This window comes from Archocentrus centrarchus, chromosome 10, assembly GCF_007364275.1.
Source record: "Archocentrus centrarchus isolate MPI-CPG fArcCen1 chromosome 10, fArcCen1, whole genome shotgun sequence".
In the NCBI taxonomy this organism is placed as follows: Eukaryota; Metazoa; Chordata; class Actinopteri; order Cichliformes; family Cichlidae; genus Archocentrus; species Archocentrus centrarchus.
The window spans coordinates 21,507,333-21,527,769 of NC_044355.1; the positions used below are offsets into that span (position 1 = coordinate 21,507,333).

At 42.7% G+C, this 20,437-nt stretch overlaps 1 protein-coding gene across 1 annotated transcript; it reads left to right on the forward strand.

Moving 5' to 3' along the window:
• The first annotated feature begins 3,497 nt into the window (after positions 1-3,497).
• On the forward strand, positions 3,498-19,443 carry synpo (synaptopodin). The gene is made up of 4 exons (XM_030739287.1): positions 3,498-3,593; positions 7,107-8,376; positions 12,433-14,507; positions 16,366-19,443. The coding sequence occupies exons 2-4, from the start codon at positions 8,208-8,210 to the stop codon at positions 17,635-17,637; spliced, it is 3,516 nt and encodes a 1,171-aa protein (XP_030595147.1). The 5' UTR covers positions 3,498-3,593; positions 7,107-8,207; the 3' UTR covers positions 17,638-19,443.
• Positions 19,444-20,437: the final 994 nt, after the last annotated feature.

Consider the following 20,437-nt stretch of genomic DNA (forward strand, 5'->3'; position numbering starts at 1 on the left):
AATTTTGATTACGTTCTACAGAGAGCTGTTCCAAACAAAGAGCGAGCTTCTCTGTTGGGAGAATAATTCCTGCCTTGTTCCTATCCTATCTGCAGAGAGGCCCAGCAACTAAGCAGAAAGGCATTTAGATGGAAAGAGGCTGAACCAAACAGAATCATGCAGGACAGGATGTCACATCAATTGATCCATAAGCTTGTGCGTAAGCTCGTTTAATGGATGAAGGGTTGCTAAGAATCGTTTAGTGTTGATGCTCGGTTTTTTGTGTTTAAACCTGACTGATTGGAAAAAAGTGTCATAGCACTTGAGTGACAAGTTACAGTATGTGCATGAGGGGAGTGAACTACTTGAGCTCCCACACATTTCCTCTAATTCTTTAACCTTTGACATCCTGGTAGAGTAAATTAAGACTAACAGTGCTGCATGACATTCCTATAAATTAAGAAATATCCTGTACAGAATGCAACCTGGACTGCACGTGAAAGACCTGCACTTCTCTAACTGCATAGTGCCTCTCAAATGTTGACCTATGATACAGACTTTCAAAAGCAATACATTTTCACTCAGTATGATAATCATTTAGCTTATAAAATGGGACATGCATGGCCTGCTCGGTGGTGTATTGCCCATAAATGGAGTGAAGGAATCAAAAGGTCTGTATGTTCTTCCACTAATAAACTCAGACTAAATCAAACCGACCAAACTCCTTTTCTTGCAACATCCGCTGTTTGTTTGTTTTGGCTTCGGCAGCCATGTGAACACTGATGAGTGTAATTTCAAACTGGATAACACCAGAAACTTACTACATTAAAACATTACAAATCAAAAGCAGGAGAGCTGGCAGTGAAGAAATCACTGACTGTTTCCAGGGCGAGCGTCATAGATTCATCTGCAATTATTTCTGATTCCCTCATGCCTGGGCTGCATTTTTGCCAAGAGCTTATTAAAAGAAGGTAGCAGCGTGGGCATATAGCTGATTTGCTTTCTGTTATGTGTAAATAGTGCTCTTGGCTCTTTACGATTTCGACTTTACCCAGACAGACAGACTGAGCCAGCTGATTGTGGTTTGGGTTCAGTATGTGCATTGGTGCACTGAGGCTCCAACCATATGCTTATGACGCTTTGGGTCCAAGTCTGCTCGCACATGCAGTTTATAAATGAACACGCACTCATACACAGCAACAATAACAAAATAGTACTCCAGGGTCCACTGGCAACTTAGATTCCCTGCCCAGTCTGTGGAAGCTATTTAGGCCGCTAAATGTTGTAGTGGGACTTGCCATGTAGTATATTTAGTGCATATATTGGATTTGGAAACTTTGTGTCTGTTTAAATGTGTTACAAGGCACCAGGCTGGCCTCCAAACTTGCTTGCACTTCAAAAGTGAAATGAGCGCAGCCTATTAGGCACTACTATGTACTGACACTGTGAAGTAATTAGACTTTTGGAGTGTCTCGTTCAGCTGTGGCCTTACAGGAGTATAAACATCATCAGACCACAAGTGGACACACCCTGATTCTACTAGACCTTACTCATCTCTGCTTCAGACCGCAATACCCTCTGAGGTAGTTAATGAGGAATACAGATGTCCCATTCACTGAAAATAAACAGAGGCAGAGCTGAAACATGCGTGCGCCTTGACCGCGTTAATGCTATATACATACCGTATCCTTTAAGAGCGGCGGTCAACCCGTTTTAAATGGACTGTCAAGCGTGCCATGAGATGCGAGGAGCACACACTTCAAAACATCCGCAAGCACTGTGAATTATCCTGCTGTTTCTGTCTGTGTTTATAGTAAAGCTGTGTCTGTGAACAGTCTCATAGCTGTATCCCATTACATGTGCTGAGAGCTGTATGGTGAGGAAGAAAGCAAAGAGGGGCATGCATGTATGATTTTAATCAGTTAAGGCCAGAGCAAGCCCGTCTCTCTAATAACTTCTGTAGATGAATCCAGCTTGAGAGGGAATATAAACCAGATCACTTTGGAAATTCCGCAACGGTCTGTTTGCAGCAAGTGCCCCTCTTCTGAAGGAATGCGAGCTAAGATTTCCCCCTCAGCTCCCTGGTCTCCCACACAGACAGCTGCCCTTCAGAGAGTCATGCCACAAGAGCAGAGCCGAGAAGGCCGCTGGAGAGGCAGAGAGGGAGAAGAAAGACAGACAGACGCGGCGGCTAATGGTTGCTCTCCCAGCTTCACAGGGTCGGAAACATGTAAACATGTCAGGTGGGGGTCAAACAAGAGAGCATAGTGATGTAGAAAGGGAGATCGAAGGGTAAAGGTGAGGACAGAGAGGAACAAGATATGAAAGAATAGAGCTTGGGAGGAGGAGGAAAGGCGTTTCCTAGCCTTGAGGAGATGGACTGGCAGGACAATCCAGCAGGTGATGAAAGGTGGTGAAAGTTCAGACATGTCGCACCAAAATCACCACCAAACCACACCTCGAGGATTACGAAAGATGCTGAGTCGTGTTTTTTTTTTTTTTAAACACGCCTGTGATCACAAACTGATCTGGGAAGTAGAGACGTGCCTGTTGGTAAACTTTGTGCGACCTGCTCTTTGAAAGAGTGGTGAACCACAATCAGAATAAGTGCACCATTAAATAAAGTTAGCCTGTCCCGTGGCTGAAGGGTGATTAAGATGTTATTCCTAAAGCCTGGCAGCTGTTCAAGATACATTTTTCAAGCATATGACCTAGCCAAGCAGTCTCCACCGTGTATCCAACAATCCAGTGCCCACAGTCAGTCCTCATTTCGCTGAAGGCTTTCAGGTCTCTGTACAAAGGATTTTAAAGATGAAGGTGAAATGCGTTCACGCAGTTCTGTGCAAGACTGTTCCTCTATAAATCTACAGATCTAATCATTTTAAGGCTCGGACACTTTACAGTGAACCAGATGTTACTGACATTTTATGGTACCTCAGGGATCTTACGAGTAAGTAAATCTTTGGCGATATGGAGTATACATCCATAATCTTAAGATTAACATCCCAGCAGAAAGGCCAGTATGTTGTACTTTACATCAACTATGAATGTAAAGTTACTATCATGAGGAATCTGGGCACAAAATTAAAAGCTCTGTAGGGTCTTTATGTTTGCATATCTCAAAAAGAAATCTTTTTCCTTGACTTTTATTATTTGGAGACATTAAGAAGTATATCAAGACATTCTTGGAGTTTAGAGGAAACCCACTCTGGCATATTTTTCACTCTTTATTTGGATTTTTTTCTGCCGTGTGTGCACGGTGGGGAAATGGGTCAAGAAAGAAGTGAAGAAGAGGGGGGAGAACAGAGTGGGGCCTACTGGTCCCTCAACATCCCTGTGTTGAATATGAAATAATATATTATGGCATAATGTGTTCAGTATGCAAGCTTGAAGGAAACCATATGAAAAAAATCCCAGACAAAGAGCCTTCTGTGTTCCAGCTGACCCCCCCACCCCCACCCCACCCCATCCGCCGTCTGCCTCAACTGAGCGAGAGAGAGGGAGAGGGAGAGAGAAGAGGTAAAAAGGGGAGGTGTGCGCGCACAGTCGTAGGAACTGAAAAGGGGCAGTACACACCCGCGCCGCCTCACACAGCCAGACGCACCGGAGCACAGGTGAGCAGCATGACTACACAAACCTAACCAAAAAAGGCTTACTGAGTCATGGAATTCCATCTTTGTTTGCTCCAGACTTTGCCACTTGCAGCCTATTAAGTTTATCTTTATGGGGTAAGAAGACACTATCTTTGTTTGGAGAAAGAGGAGAGAGAGTCTGGGGAATGCAATGAACTGGGGCAGAAGAGGAGGGAAACTCTGAAAGTCTTTGTTTGAGTAGATGACAAACATCTGTGGCTGCTGTTTTTCCCTTGGCGAAGGCTGCAGGCTTGCAGGGTTGGGGGTTTGGTGGGGGGTGGGGTGGGGTGGGGTGTGCACTGTGGTCACTGATATCCAAGCCTATTGTCCTGACTGTGTGGAGCCCGCTCTGTGGCCAGGTTATAGACTTGAACTTCACTGTGTAATATTAGAGGGTGTATCCAATTAAAAGTCCTGACTGGAGACTGTATTGACTTACACACATTTATAAGTAATTGCTTCCTGTTAACACAACAGGTGAGGCCCATTAACTGCTTTACAGGGGAGCAACAGGAGGTTTTGTTCAGCTATATGTTACAATGTATTACACAGATTACTAACTATACTCCTTTACTTTTGCTCTACTGGGAGATGCTTTGAAACAGTAGAAACCTGCATTGTCAAATGCCTTAATTTGAACCAAAGCCAATAGCATGCTACATATCTGCGATTTTACACTTTTAAAAAATGTTAGTGCTCGCTGCCTTTGATGTCTAACAGTTTTTCAGATTGTGACTGATTGTTTCAGGGGGTGCCTCCCTCTTGGCACTGGATGATACACACCTACTTCAAGTATTTATTTTCACCTCTTGAAGTTCTCCACCTGTGACAATGAGAGTAGGATGAGCTACACAAAGCAGACGCTTTATTACAAGGTTTCCCACTGCATGATTTATGATGAACCTCTCGGGGGTCCTTTAAAAAGCAAAGACAAACAGAGAGAGACATTTGTTCGTTTCATTGGAGACGATGCTTTGCAATGTTTTAGATGTCTGTCATCAGCCTGCACAAGCTGAGGCATGTTAACTATCACAGCCTCTTGAGGAATTATGAAGCAGGAATGCCCATTTTGGAGCACTAGCCCAAATTATTTTGTAGTGCTGCAAGGGCCTTTGAATGGCTCTTTGTCTAAGCAGGAGAGAAAGAGGGAGCAAAGGGCCGTGCTGAAGCCTTTAGCATTCACTGCTGAATGATTTTCTGCTGTAAACTGTAAAGCATCCAGGCAAAAAAAGACAGGAGATAGCAGACACACAGCAGCTCTGCCTCTCAGGGTTTCAGTCACAAAGCCTTGCAAGTCAGTGTTCTGACCAGATGCCTCATTATAAGCTGGGTAACTGATACACTTCAAGTCACAGAGTAGGTGGAATGCATGCTCACCTGACATCTGCACATGTGCGCCCAGAGCAACTGATGATGTACAGATGCCATTCCTGGGGTGAAGCTGCATGCACTGTGTGAGTTATTAGGTGGATGACAAGCTTTCTACAAGTGGACTATTGATGCAGATGTGTAATAAATGTACAAGACAACAGCCATGAGGGACAAATGAGTGATTACAGTTTGTAAGGCCGCCAAAAGCAATTTCTTTTGTGCGTCGTCGCTGTGTGAGACACGCTGCAGAGAGCAGAGGGATAGATTTGCTGTCTGGTATGAATCCATCATGAGCTGACGATGGACAGGAACTCTGTGATTACACATTAAAGTAGCCTACGGGGCCAAACTGTAAATTAGATCCTTCATTCCTGATCACGGAGGCAGATGGGTGGCATAGGAAAACTGTGCAGGGGTGGAAGCCAAATGGGACAGGTGGGCACTACAAAATACTTCTTGAACTTTGAAGTACTTGAAGACCAGGTGGTGGTGGTTGTGATATCAGGCTATCAGATATGGCAAGCACATAATCGGTGAAGTGGGCTAGATATCACAAGGTTGTTTGGAATAAATATAATGCCAAGCTGCATATTAACAAGCTGGGATAAATAAAAGGGGGGGAAAGAAAGGATTGTGGCAGATGCAGATTTCAAAAGTCCATATGCTGGTGTTTTGTTTCCTGAGCCAGAGCCTCTGCTCATGTAGATTTCTTACATCTGTTCTTTGTCTGTCAGTTAATAAATATTTGCAAACTGAATCAAAGATAGCAATCGACCCCAGTTTCAACTGGTGGTGTTAGGACATGTCCCCGACATGTGTTCACCTATGTTCTCTGTGGAGACAGAAAACAAAGACAACTGAACAACTGAAGAAAAATATCATAAAACCACTGCAGCAAAATGACACAGTGAAAAGCTAATCTAAAGAGACAATGTCGCTTTCCAAGTGATCCAAGCATGGATCACACATCTGGAGGAATCAAAGAGCTATTGTCAGAGTGCCGAAACAATACTAGCCTTCATCTCACTTGACACGATCACGCCAGCAAGTTAGGATTTTTGGTTCTTTTACAGCAGTGAGGCGGAGCAGGGTTTTGTTTGGGCTGATTGTATCCAGGGACCAATGCAAAGCCCTGCTAAGGATTGTCATGACTCTGCTGTTATTTTATTGAGTGCCCACACAAAAACACAGCCTCAAAGGATTCAAACAAATTTACAGCGCTTGGACTTGAGGAAAGAAGATTGCTTTGCCTCTCAGGAATCTCAGAAAAAGGCATTTAAAATAATAACTCAGTGTGTGTGTGTGTGTGTGTGTGCGTGTGTGTGTGTGTGTGTGTGTGTGTGTGTAGTGGTGACTCACAAACAAAAATGAAACCCTCATCAGCTTCAAGGTGAGGCAAGTCCGATCAAGGAGGAGGATGTGGAAACAGTGGTTTATCATTACAAAGGTTGCGAGTGGCTCCTGTTAGTTTTGAAGGAGGAACATGACACTGGTGATTTAGGGAAATACTTTATAGGATAAGAGTGAAGGAGGAAGGCAGTGGATGCCACTGCAAGATATTCATATCACTGTTTCTCTCTTCACTTTGTACTTAAATCTACATTCACTTTCTCAGTATGCTTTATCACATCACAGACCACGAGGCAGTGATAAAACTATTTTTGACAGGTTTAATATACAGTCAATCCCCCAACACTCAAGCCTGAATGGATCGCGGCCTTCCTTCCTTCTTTGGAGACCACTGAGTTTATCTCTTCTATAAAGGCGCCTCTCATTTCCGGCTTCACACTATTAGCATGGCTACACTTCAAAGCGAGAAGCCTGATCTTTATCTTCGAAGACAGCGAATCAGAGTTCCGCCTTCTCAAAAATGGACGCACGAGATTTGTGCTTTTTGGAAGTAAACTAGCTTTCATCAAAAGGGTTAGATAAATTATATTAGAATGCCTTTCAGACCACTTCATCAGCAAGTCTTTAAAAATCAGATGGCTTTCCTGAAACTGACAATATAGTTGGTTTCAGGAAAGCCATATAGAGTTCAGGAAAGGTTTGTATAAATGGATATGACTTTTACATGATGCTACATGATTGCATATTCTTCTTCTTTTTTCTTTTTTTTTCCAGGTGCTTCTGGACAGAAAACGCACACAGAGAACGATTAGATAAAACACAGTGACTTGCAATCAAATGATGAGCCATTTTATCCACAAACACACACATCAGATCTTTTCTGCAGGAAGCAAAACCCAAATTGGTGGAACTGTTGACATCTTAGCTGCAGCATGCTGATACATTTCAGTATTAACCGAGACATCCGCCGCATGGACTAGGAACCTTCATTCTCACATGTGGCTTTCTACAAAAGCAGAAGAATGAAATCGATCATTTTACTTTCAGAGACTGTATCTGGCTTTAATGCCTGAGAAATAACATGGGACACCAGATGAAAGCAACTCTTAATTAAATGCTTTTGAACACTGAATACAAACCAGCCTCTGCAGTGACCTTTCCAGTATGAAATGCTATTCCTCACACGCACCTAAAAGCAGGAAGCCTTCATATGCACGGCTTCCCTTCGAGTCACTCTAGAGTTATGAACTCCATGATAAAGGGCAGATCCCTTTTCGCTAAAAGAAAAGTTATCTGTGAATTGAAGATTGAGACGCAGACAAAAAACTTGTTTTTGTGACTAAAATAGAAGAGGAGGAAAAGCAACATCTGGGAAAGAAAAAAAAAGGAGTGTTAGAGAGATGCAAGTAGAGAAGCTTGGACTGTTTCTCAGCCCTTCATGCCAGATATTTAACAGAACACAACAAACTTGTGCAATTTTCGTGGCGTTTGTCCATGGGAGCTCATCCAAGGCTCATCGGAGCTGACCCTCCTGGGAGGTCCTGTTAGACAGAGGATAATACTTCATGAAGACCAAAGTAGGAACATACTTCTTCCGTCAAATTTCGGCTGACTGCCGGACAACATTTGGAAGAATTATTGCTGAAAGGGGAACCGTGACCGGAAACAGAAACTGGGAAAACTGAGCTACTAACTTTCCCTCGTCCATTGCGTGTGTGTTTTCTTTCGGCTAATTCACTGTTTGCCAGTAAGGAATAAAACTTCCATCTTTCACCAGCTGCTTCATCCTATTGGGACAGAAGACTGAGCAGAGTTGGAACAAAGCACTAATATTCCACCCCCCCCTGTCGAGTGCTTGTCTTATTGGGGGCTGCGATGGAGATGGAGAAGGGACATGTGTCTATCAGGCGAGGGGTGAGCTGGAGTCCGAGAGGATTGAGAAAACCTCTCCAGCTAACGCAAGACACGCACACCCGTGGGACAGACTACAATGCATCACAGGAGAAGACACGATTCAACAAGGAACACATGAGCCGGAAAACAAGTAAGTGTTTGTTTATTTGGCATTTCCTCTCCTTATTTGAGATGCCTACATGAAATGCATCTCTAAATACACTTCCAGTGGTTTGTTTCTGGTGATGCTTTTAAGGTACACTGTGGCTTGGACCACAACACTTGGACTACAGGGAGTCCAGACTCATCAGAGCAACTTGATACAGTGTACTGCTCTCTGAAACATCTGTTTCCATGGCATAAAAATACAGGCTCTTGTTGCAGCAGTGGAGATGCAATCATGCCTCACTGCTAAAGGGCTGTCTTAATATACAACCCAGCCACTGACAGTAACAGGCTAACTTGTGGGAGAAGTTGTTTGGAAATGTCCCTCTTTATTTTACCTTCACAGCTGTCAACTTGAAGTAAAAGACTTAATGTACTGTAATACTCAAAAGCCTGTTTTAAAATAGAAATATTGAATATATGAAAATATACAGAAAAGATGACTACCTCTGGGCGGTGACAAGTTTGTCAGACTCACTATTCAAAGTGAGTAAAAAGGCATTGTGTATTAAAAAGGTTCATGACCTTAAAAATAAATGTTCCTGATATGCATCTAATGCCTCTGGACCTCCAACACCCTTCCCATCACTCATTACTCACTAATTAGTTTCCTCAGATGGAGCACAGATCACCAGAACACAGAGATGCTGATAAAAGTGGACGACTCCGCTGTTGGGAGTTTTCCTAACACATGAAAAGTAACAATATGAGCAAGAGAGCTTGGCTTCCACCTCTGAGCTGCTTTTGAAAAATTCCTCCCAGGGGATCTACCGAAAGTTTAGGTCACATTCAGTCTGGTAGAATCCCAGGACCTCTGCTAATCCTCGTCTTTCCATGCTGCTTCACGCATCACCCACAGGGGCCGGCGCTGTCATCCCGCTCACCCCACAGCCATCACTCGGAGAAAGATAACATCCGACGGGGTAATCTGACCTTTGATACACAAATGCGGGGTTGGCCTCCCAGACTTAAATCCTGCTGCTGTGGGGGAGTTTTCCTGTCTGCTTTCACCCATGCTGGGATGAGGTGATGGGGCAGAGGTAGACAAAGTTGGAGGTGGAGGAGAAAGGAGGGGTAGGCAATATGATGTAGGGGTTCTTGCATCACCGCTGAGTACTGAGTTTTGACTTTAACGTTGGACAGGAAATTCCTATCCCACTCCTGCAGGGTTCAAAGAGGGCGAACACTTGGTTGGAGGGTATGCTCTATATACACACATGGAGACCTACATGGAGGACAGCAAGGGCGTAGGACATCAGACAGAGATAAGCTGCTGAGTACTTACAGCTGATTGCACTCCTGTCCTGAACTTTCAAAATAAAGTGCAGCTTCTCTACAGATTTCACGAAAGGCAAGACTGGATTTTTTTTTAACCAGTCACGTCCCAGCTTTTATTTTTTTTTATAATTAGTCAAATGGATGTGGAGGTGCTATGACACCGATTTGAAAAAAAAAGTAAAACAACACTGGAGGCTGAGTGACAGACAGCACAGCCTCCAGCTACAGGCCCTCCTTGCCTCCCCCCTCCTTCCCTTCCCATCCCTCCCCTTCCCTTCCCTTCCCTTCCTTTCCCTCCCCTGCTTGCCTGCCTGTCTGTCTGTGCGCTGGACTGCAGGGAAAAAGAAATCCGATCCCACCTCGCTCCAGAAAGGGGGTGTGAAGCTATCAGGCGCAGTTAAATTGAAAACTCTTGTGGAAGTACTACAAAAGTGCGGAGCCCTGAGTTTTGACATGAAAAAGGTAAGGGATTAGACACTAAAGGGGATCCAACAAGAGATGTGAGCTTTTAGAAAACTCAAGAACTGTGAGGATATGCTGTAGTATAGAGTTATAGCTCAGGAGAACCTTATGCTTGTCTGCTTTATGAAGAAATATGACATATTATGGGCTTCAGCTTAACTTTATTTCTCCCTATAACTGAAGAAGTTGTAAGTGACGCTCAATTAGATTTTTGTGTAATCATGTGATCTGTACTTTGGAGCCTAATCTGAAACTTATTATTTATTTGCTTTTGATTAATGTTTCTCTTTGATGCAAAACAACTGCAGTTTATTTAGTTTTTTGCAATTTGCTATAAAATTTACTATAAAAACTTGAGGATTTAATGATGATTCAAATCAAAATTCACATTGAATAGAAGGTGCCACTTGTATTTTTTGGTCACTTATGGGATTTGCACCTGAATGTCACTTGATCACGGAGCTGGCTCCCACTCAAGGTAGATGTTTATAGTGAAGACACTTCATGTCAAGCCTCTCTGCTCTGGTATATTCAGGTAGCGTGAATTATAAACAGCAAATTGCTCATAAAACTCATCACTGGGACCCCTGGTGGTGTTCCTGCTCAGAGTGACAACAATGATAAAAGGCAGTATACATAAAGTACCTGCGAGATAGGTGGGTTCATTTCTCTGCAGCAGTCTATAAAAGAAGATGATTTATGCTCATGCCAATAGTTGTGAGAGGACTGCTTGTCTAAAGCGTGGTAATGTGTTTATCCTTGTTATACTGGAACAAATATCTAATGTGGGAGATATATCTCTACTGGTGTCAGGCACATGATTTAACATAGTCTATACTGATCCATTTCTTTGCAGACATAACCAGCATGATCATCACAGAGGATAACTTTGTTAACGCACTGCTTCTTATCAGAGTGGGTCCTAGAGTGCACGGTTTCATAAACAAAAAATGATAACGATGTGATGTCACACATATGCTCTTGAACTTTAGCTGAGCACCTCAAGAAGAGTTAATTCAATTACTGAGGGGCAGACTTAGTCTGTCAAATCAGTGACAGATGCATATTATTCCTTTTTACTGGGGGAATGATCATGTTAGTTTTGCACTCTGTGCCAGGAAAAACTGCAGGCAGAGTCAGTTCTATAGGACAGCTTTACAAGTGACTGATTTATGCATAATTATTATGATTGGCACATGATTACATCAAATAATGTAGCCGTCTGGATTCATCACCTTAATAAATGAAAAAACAGTCATGGCTGAGCTAGCTGTCTGAGAAATGTCCTGCAGGGATTTTAAATATCTTCCATCAGAGTAAAATGCATTCAGTGAATAATCTACCAGATGTGTCACCATAACGACAAAGAGACCCTGACTACAAGTTTTTATAGTGCTAAGAAAGCAAAAGATGCAGCTTTGATTTTTTCCTCTCATGAACTTTGAAGAGTGATGTACTCGCTATATTTTAAACGGGAACAGTTAATTGTATAGTATGTTTATAGAGGGCAGTGAAAAATGTCATTTTTGGGAGTTTCAGATTGTAAAAGTGGTCTATTAAGGGTTTGAGCTGCAGTGCTGCACAAATTAAGTACAGAGAGAAACCAAAGGCATGCTGGAAGCACAGGCAGGGAGTTTTCTCAGTGGTGGAGGAATGCTCAGGGAGGGACTACTGCAGAAGGCATAGGAAATAGCTCTGTTGCCTAAAAGGGAGCTCTTGAGCTCAGAAAACAAACTATTAATTATTTTATAATTCCAGTAATCAGCAAACCTATGAAATCAAGGTACAATACTGACTGACAATAATTTCTTATTCTCTAACTTTTAGCATTGACCTTAATCTTTTTTTAAAATGAACTTCAGTAAAGCAGCTGTTAACATGTTTGTTTCAAATGTTTCTCTGCCTACGTCTCCTGGCTCAGTGTCGGCAGCTTTGGTGTGCTGAGTCAAATGTCCACAAGACCTTTTTTTTCTCGCTAGATTGGTTGAAATCAAAAGTACTCTTAGAAAAAAGAAAAGGCAATCAAAACCACATGGTGCCAAAACAGTTATGTGGGTTTTAAAGAAAATCTTTCTATCCCACACTTGTTAAAAGTCTGTCCTTTCTGGGTCTTTCTATTTGTACATAAAAGCAGTTTGGCAAACTTTAATTACGTGTTAGGGAGTTGTCTCTGTATAGCAGCACACTGCCAAGTCTACCAAAGTCTGACTCCCTTTAATATTTAATATAGACAAGAAGATTTGCTTTAAAAAAAAAAACAATGAACTTCCTGTCCTGTTTTTCCTTGTATATTTCACTTTAGATCTGAGCAGGAGTGCCAGTTTGTCAGAGAAGGAGCTAAAGGAGGCTCGCATCAAGAGTCAGATCATTGCTGCTCAGCTCACCATCCCTTCCAACTCCAAGTCCAGGGGTGTGCAGCTCTTTAATCGCCGTAAGCAGAGAGTCAGCTCCTTCACATTTGAGAGCTGTGGACAAGGGTCAGAGGAGGACAAAGCTGAGAATGTGAAAACGGACCCCTCGTCCAACAGACTGACATGGGCAGAGAGGAGCAGTGAGGAAAAGGACAGAGACCTGAACTTAAAGAATAGTGCTGTCAAGCCAGTCTTCTCACCACCTGCAAGGGTACATTCAGTGGGAGATATCATGGATGAGCCAGCCAAGGAGTTCCACATTAAAGAGGGAATGAATGAAAGTGTTATACAAGAGAGACATTTCCTCCCTGTCAAGGAGGAGCAAGAGGAAGAGGAAGGAGCACAAGATCAAATTCATGAGGATCTAGAGGATAAGGCCAAGCATGAGATTCCACCAGGAAGTAAAAACACTGATCCAATAGTGTTGGGACATGCTGAAGGAGAAGCAAAGATAAATGGGAGACAAACAGGACAAGATCTCCCTGGAAAGCTTCCTAATGGCTGTCACAGTGCCTCTGGTCCTGAGAAGGTGTCTGTACCCACATCTAAGCAGACTAGCTCCTTCATCAATAGAACTGCCAGGCCCTTCTTCTCACCACCCACAGTGCAGTCTCCTGAGACGGTCGGGCCAGTCATGGACATCCCCCCTCCTCCTTCCTACTCTACACCTCCTCTCCCTGCTTTTACTGTCCCCCAACCTGTGGTGGCCTCACCTCTGCCTCCACCTCCATCATATCCCACACCGCCTCTACCAGCGTTTACAAACCAACCTCCACAGACCTACTACTCCAGTCCACCTCCAGTGTCTCCTGTGATGTCACCTTCTTCTCCTCCACCATCCCATTTCTCTGTTTCTCAGTATCCACCCATGCCCCATTATGGCCCTCCCACAGCGCCCAAACCCTCCACTTTTGTTCCCCAGCCATCCGGGGAGAGGAAGCTGATAACACCGATCAAAACAGGAATACTTGAGGAGGGCGCTGCCAGGAGGGCAAGTAAGAAGTCAATGTTCACATTCAAAGAGAAACCAGTGGTTGCTCCAAACCCTGAGCTGCTTTGTCTGGTGCAAGGTGTGGATGACAGAAAGAAACATGGACACAAATCTGTGCCTGAGCCAGGATCTGAGGAGGAGTTACTGGCTCTGGGTGCAGAAGCCTCCAACTTTCTTGCCAAGGAAGAGGACACAGCAGAGGGAGCAAGTGCTCCAGAATGGGCCTCCTGTCTCAAGAGCTCAAGGACCCGACCGCGGGCAGAGCACCAGCCGGAGCAGACACTTACCAACGTGTCTGGAAAAGGTGCTGAACTGTTTGCTAAGCGTCAGTCCAGGATGGAAAAATATGTAGTTGAGAATCAGAATTCGGGCCAAATTAGATCTCCTTCTCCTACAATGTCTCTGCCACCGTCCTGGGTTTACCCATCAAACATGCCTGGTAGGGTCAAAGCTATTGCTAAAAACTCTGACATGTGTGCTCAGCTTTCACAAAATCTCAAGGCCCAACAAGCAGTCAAGCAGAAACCAATGAAAAAACCTCCAGCACCAGAGCCAGTTCCAGAGCCTCCGCCTTTGGAAAATGGCTGCTCCAAGATAGAGATGGATCTGTCAAGGCACCGGCCATACCAGATTAACTCTTCCCTCTTCATCCTCAAGCCAGTCAAAGACCCCATCAGTACCCTACCTAAAGGAGCACCACAGGCCAGGAACCTGATCTCCTCTTCAACTTTCTCCAGACAGACTTCCCTCCCTAACAATCCCCCCTCTCACTTTACTCCCCAATGCATGTCTCCTCAGCTGCCTCTCAGCCCCACAGGAGGACCAGATTATCCATCAAATCCAGCATCTGGGCATCATCCAAGGATCAGTTCTCCAATGGCTGCCTTTTCTCCAGACCGGGTGTCCTCTCCCCGGTCATCAGTACAGGCACCAAGGCCCACATTTTCTGCCAAAAAGGCAGGGATTGCACCACAGGTGTGGAGACCCTCTTTGTATCGTTTTTAGAAAATGTGTTTAAAAAAGGATTTAATCTTTTCTAGATACTAAACATGGGATCGCAGAACTGACTTTAATAGAGCTAAAATTTACACTTGATTGCACTGTTTGTTTAACCTGTGCCTTCTTCTTCTCGTGCCTCTTATTTCATTGTAGATAATTTCTTGCAATCTTGATGTAATCTTCAAATTTCTCACTGAACAACTGACAGATGACCTATTTTAGCTGGGGCTGTCTGTATCTTATAAGATTGCATAAGTAAATTCATCCTCAAAGTTAAGTGCATATTTTTTTGTCAGTAAGAAAAATCCAAACACCAGTAATTATCCACAAAATGTGCCTCGGTGTAATCAAAATGGACTGCCATTCCCAAAGCCACAAAGCACATCAGCACTCAAGAACGTCCATTTTCAGCACATTTTAAAATATGATGAGAAACAGCCTCACACTCTTTCCACTGGGCAATTGGGTGATGCTGCTTCACAAAACACTTTAACAGATGGTCTAGCATCTGCTTTATGATCTACGATTTGCAATTTAATGCTGTTCACTGACATGAATGTTGCAGCAAGAGAACTCCTTTTATGTCTTCATGCCTTCATGTTAATTTACTCTGCTTTTCAGCATGCTCTACTTAACTATATGGTGTACGCCTGAATTCTTTGGTGTTTCAAATCTGCCTGCTATATATACATTTTGTTTTTCATGACTTGTAGCAGTAATTCTGTCATCAAGCACTGTTGTTTCGGACTACAGGGACTGTGTCTGTTTCATTTCACTGCTCTTTTCTGCCGTTCCTGTCTCCTCTACCTGATTGTTTTGTGTAAGACTGAATCTTTTCTTCTCTGATTAAAGCTTTGTGCTAACACTCTACACGGGTTCCGTTCTCACCTTTTTCCTCGTTTCCTGACTTCACTGGCTTTTTCAGTGTTAATTGTTTGTCACTTTCACTTTTCTGCCTTTTATGCAATCACTGGAAACACACTAATAAAATGTATGCCTCCTTGAAGTACACAGATAGCTTGCGGCAGGGGGCAGCTCTATTTTGTTACACAGTGTGTGACATTTAGAGATCTGAAAAAACAAAAGTTGAAGCTTTCCATTACAAGATTCTTTTCTTTTTTTCTTTTTTAAATTCCATAATAACTTGAATTATGTGCGTTCACGTTAAGACCTGAACTCTGCCCTGGCTGGCCTTGAGGGGGTCAGACATTTAGATGAATGTTATGACTCTTGACCTGGGCCTTGTTTTCTTTCAAAGTAGCTCTGAACATTTGAAATATGACCATTAACATTCATCTTACGAGACCATAACTCCTCAGGAAGCTGATCCTAGCAGGTCAGTTTCATCATAATATCATACTGAGTGGGAGTATTCCCTAATTAGAATAGACATAAGATGGATGCAACCCTTGCTTCTGTCAAGTAACTTCATATCTCTGCAAAGGTTAACCATTACAGGAAAGCCAGATGACAGTAACCTGAGAGAGACACTTAAGACAGGCCCTATGTGTGCCAGGATTAAGAGGGCTGAAGAAACACATATAGAAAGAGGGAATGCACAAACATAACCTGAATGCTGCTGAGGCACAGGCTGAGCACTGTTTTATCATAACAGATTCACTTATTAAGATTATTTGTTTGTTCTTATGGGTGTGTTTTGTAAATACTCTTTAAACAACACATCCAAACATAGTTTAACTGAAAACCTTTTAGATTTATTTACTTATTCCCATGCTTTACAACAGTACGGTCTCTCTTTTCTTGCATATTTATGTGTTGTGTTTTTGAATGTATCTTCTAAGAGATTAAAGAAATATATGTCCTGGTCCAACAGACAACAAAGGAGTCCTCTCCTGCTGAAGTTCCCAGTGAGACACCTACACCAACCAGGACACCTAACCTCACGCATGGCCCAGGCAGCCCAGCTACTGGAACCTGGACTTCCAGCCTCCAAACAAGCCCCTCTCCCTTCAGCAGCTCTATCCGTTCAGTCACATCCCCTGTATCTTTTCCTAATAATTCAAGATGCCAATCCCCTATGACCAGTCAGAATATCCAGTTTTCTACTGTTACTTCCACTTCCACATCCAGACCCTCACAAACATCTACAGCCACCTCTCCATGCTCTCCTCCTTGGGGTTCAAGATGCCAGTCCCCAATGGTCAGCCAGTCCCAAACTTCTACATCTCCTTCTCCTCTTTCTCCTCCTTGGGGTGCAAGGTGCCAATCCCCAATGGGGAGCCAGAACAACAAGTCCTCCACTTGTGTCACCTTTTCTTCATCTAAACCTCCCCAGAAATCTCCAGTTACTTCTCCACACACACCTCCCTGGGGATCTAGCTTCCAGTCTCCAGCGGTAAGCCAGAATACCCAGTTTTCCACTAGTTCTTCATTTCCTACATCCAGACCTTCCAAAACTTATATAACCACACCTCCTCCTTGGGGGTCAAGATGCCAATCGCCATTAGTAAGCCAGAACACCCAGTTCTCTAATGTGTCCATTTCCACATCCAGACCATCCCAAACATCTACAGCCACATCTCCTGTCTCTCCTCCATGGGGCTCACGTTCTCAGTCTCCTTCACACTTTCAAACCAGTTTCTCTCTCTCTACCACTAAACCTCTATACACATCCTCTGTCACCTCCCCTGTTTCCCCACTCAAAGACAATCGCTGCATGTCCCCCACTGTTAATAACTTAGACTCTAAAGCCAACCATCGCCTTCTGGCCAAAAATATCATCAATGCAGCCAAACGTAAAAACAGCCCCTCCCCTGGTGCACTAAGTGGTCACAGTCTTCCCATCTCACCTCTGGGAAATTCCCAACATGGCTATAATAGTCAAAAATCACCCGTCAACCTCTTCCAGTCACGGTCACTGGGGGCGCAGTCCCCTACTTTCGCCAGCCCTCCCCCGACTCCAACTCAGAGAATCTGCTCACCTGTGCGGCTCTACAACACTCGCTCCCTGACCGACTCGGATGCCTCTATTGAATCTGAAGACTCAGGCCTCCGCTCGCCTGGCCTGCACTCCTACAACACCTGTCCCCGTGGCTGGGGTGGCAGCCTGAGGGTGAAGAGAAGCACCATCTCCAGTGACCTGTGAAGGTGTAATTGGATGTTAATTAAAGCATAATTTCATATTTCATAGAGTTTTGTGGAATTGGATCACCAAGTAACAGTTTCTTGTGACGTTTCATCAGACTAATATTAGATAAATACTACATAAGTAACTTTGATTGTAGATCCTGTAATGATATATGTTGCATCAAGGTAGTTTATAGTATTTCATATGGCTCACATTCAAAGTATGGCTTGACAAGAAAAAGCTTTTTACACAGCACATTTACTGTGGCTCGTATGCTTCTCACATGCCAAAAAAGTACAAAGACTTGAAATAACCAAAGATATTTCAAATCACTTTAAATTCATATTATACTTTTTTCACTTTCACAACATACACACAGAATCTTCACGGTCAAAAACTGCAGTTAAAGTGTTCAAAGTATCAGCTTTCAACTTTATTAATGAACTATCATTATAATGCAGTTCAAAAATGGCTCTGAGACCTAAAAATGTCGAGGGATAAGGAACTGAGTAACATGTCAGTATAGCCCTCAATGGACTGTACAGTGCTTTGGTTGAGGTATTCTCATTGTATTGAAAACTCACTTAGACAGGACTGAGAAAAATGGGCTTCCTTCCCTTTTCCACAGCAAAAACACAGTCGTAGGTAGGACGCATGTTTTTTATTGGCTGTAATCATTGCAGAGTAAGTCAAACGCATAAATATCATAGTGCAATAAAAGGTTTAGCACAGTGTATAGATGTTGCTCTAAGTACTGAATTTGCTGAAATGAATGTAAGCTGTATAGACAGACTGACAAAGAATGACAGAAAAAAAGGGAATGTTAAATACAAGGAGTTATGTGGAGGTGAGATAGGGCATTGATACAACTGTTCAATCAAACACTGTTTCCAAGTTCCAAGGAAGATGTCAAAAAACTGTTTCTTTGTTTTTTTTTTTTTTTTTGTTGCTGTTGTCACAAGGAATGGATTAAAAATATATTTTACTGCTTGTTAGAACGAGGTTCAGAAGTAAAAGTGTATGTCACACAAGTTCAGAGAGTCAAGATATTAAGTTTTTGTGTGGAAAAAAGGTTTGAAGAATGTTGTATGTAATGAAGTGACTGTGGGAAGATGCTTGGAGGACGTGTATGTATTTCAAATGCATATAAAAATCAAATGTACACTCTCATTCACTTTTATTGTTTCTCCTTGTACTCGATTTGCAACTCTTTTCATTCCAACATCAGCGGCTAAGTTGGGCGTTATTTAAAACTTGATTGCTCTAAGAGGTTTCATCACAATTAACTCGCAGACATATGTATACTGTAAAAAAATAAGCTTACTGCTGGAAAATGCAATATGCTGACATGATGGTGATGGTGGTACTTAGCTGCAAACATAAGTGCTGCCAGAACTAGCTTTATGTTTCAAGTGTGGAACCATTTTACCCCACCTTCTCCCGTCGTGCGCTAGCACAACAGATCATTCCTTCATTCCCTGATGTGTCAGCCAAGAGCATCAGCACATTTCTAAATATTTACCCTGTGTGCCTTTTGAGTGACAGGGACTCCTGCTACACGGTGACCCAGCTCCTTCAGCAGGATCAGGCCTATCACTGTCATGGCTTGAGTTCAACCTGGGTCGCCTCCAGATGGACTGCAGAAGTTCTGCAGAAGACATTTAACAGGAATCATTCTAGTTTTGAATTTAAAAAAGCAGGGTTAATGTATTACTTTTTTCTTTATTTGGTTTCATGATTGCATGCCTGCATTTTATAACCCATGTTGCATTCCATAACTGTATGATCTTTGAATGATTTTAAGCAGAATAATAAAATATATGACACACTAAATATTTAAATATTTCCAGTTTGTCTTTATTGTTGTCTTTCATGACACCCTGCCCTAATGAGGAATAGTAGCATTTCGCTAGTTATGTCCGCTGTTATATCTGCATATCTGAATAAAAGGTGAAGCTGGTCACGGAAAAGAAGCAATCCATATATATTTATATATTCTACCATCCCCACATTTATATTGTTAAACTAGTATTTTATTTAATTCCATAATCAATTCAACTATATGAGGTATTAAATAGACTACTGAATGTATTGGTGCAAACATAAGGCCCTTTAACAGCTGCTCTTTTAAAATTGTGTGACAATTTTATTTGCAATTTCATCTTAAGTGCTAGTTTATGCCATGCCGTAGAAAGTAGAGTACAAACTATGACATGTAGCTCACATTTGCAGGTTCATCTATTTAGTCTTATAGTCTTTTGTTGTGTTCACTCTCAGTACAGCATACTGCACATTTCTGGTGACAGTTAGTAGGCTGGCATGCCCCAGACAGGAGCACCCAGAGGTGAAAAAGAAGCACATTTATCGCAGGATCATAGACTGCCATCTGTAGGACTCCTGACAGAAGTTCAAATGAGGCAACACTGTTCAGAACAGACTGTTTGCTTCCTTTTCCATTTGATCATGTTTCAAAACATCTCACATATTCTGGAGTTGCCTATATTTCTACTTCAATGACTTACTACAGCAGTGAAATTATTCAGCCTGTCAATGCCAGAAAATACTGGTTGAAATGATAAATAAATAATTGCACTCCAGTGCCCTCTGTTTACTAGAGTGTGTTATTCCTAATCTACCTTTTTCACTGCAGACTTTTTAATGCGTCATGGCAGGTGTAGGAAAAGGTGTAAATAATCATAATTAATGAATTAAATAAGAAAACGGGTGGATGGGTAGATGAATAATCATGCATGATTTGTTAATATTACTACTTATACCTGTCCTGCCCCCATTTTTTTTTCTCTCACTGTACACTCTT

What these genes read in the sequence shown, in the direction of transcription:
- synpo (XM_030739287.1), top strand. Translation starts at nt 8,208, where the DNA reads ATGGAGATGGAGAAGGGACATGTGTCTATCAGGCGAGGGGTGAGCTGG. An exon ending in ACACATGAGCCGGAAAACAA is followed by an intron (nt 8,377 to 12,432) that starts GTAAGTGTTTGT and finishes ATTTCACTTTAG; the next exon opens with ATCTGAGCAGGAGTGCCAGT. An exon ending in AGGCAGGGATTGCACCACAG is followed by an intron (nt 14,508 to 16,365) that starts GTGTGGAGACCC and finishes CTGGTCCAACAG; the next exon opens with ACAACAAAGGAGTCCTCTCC.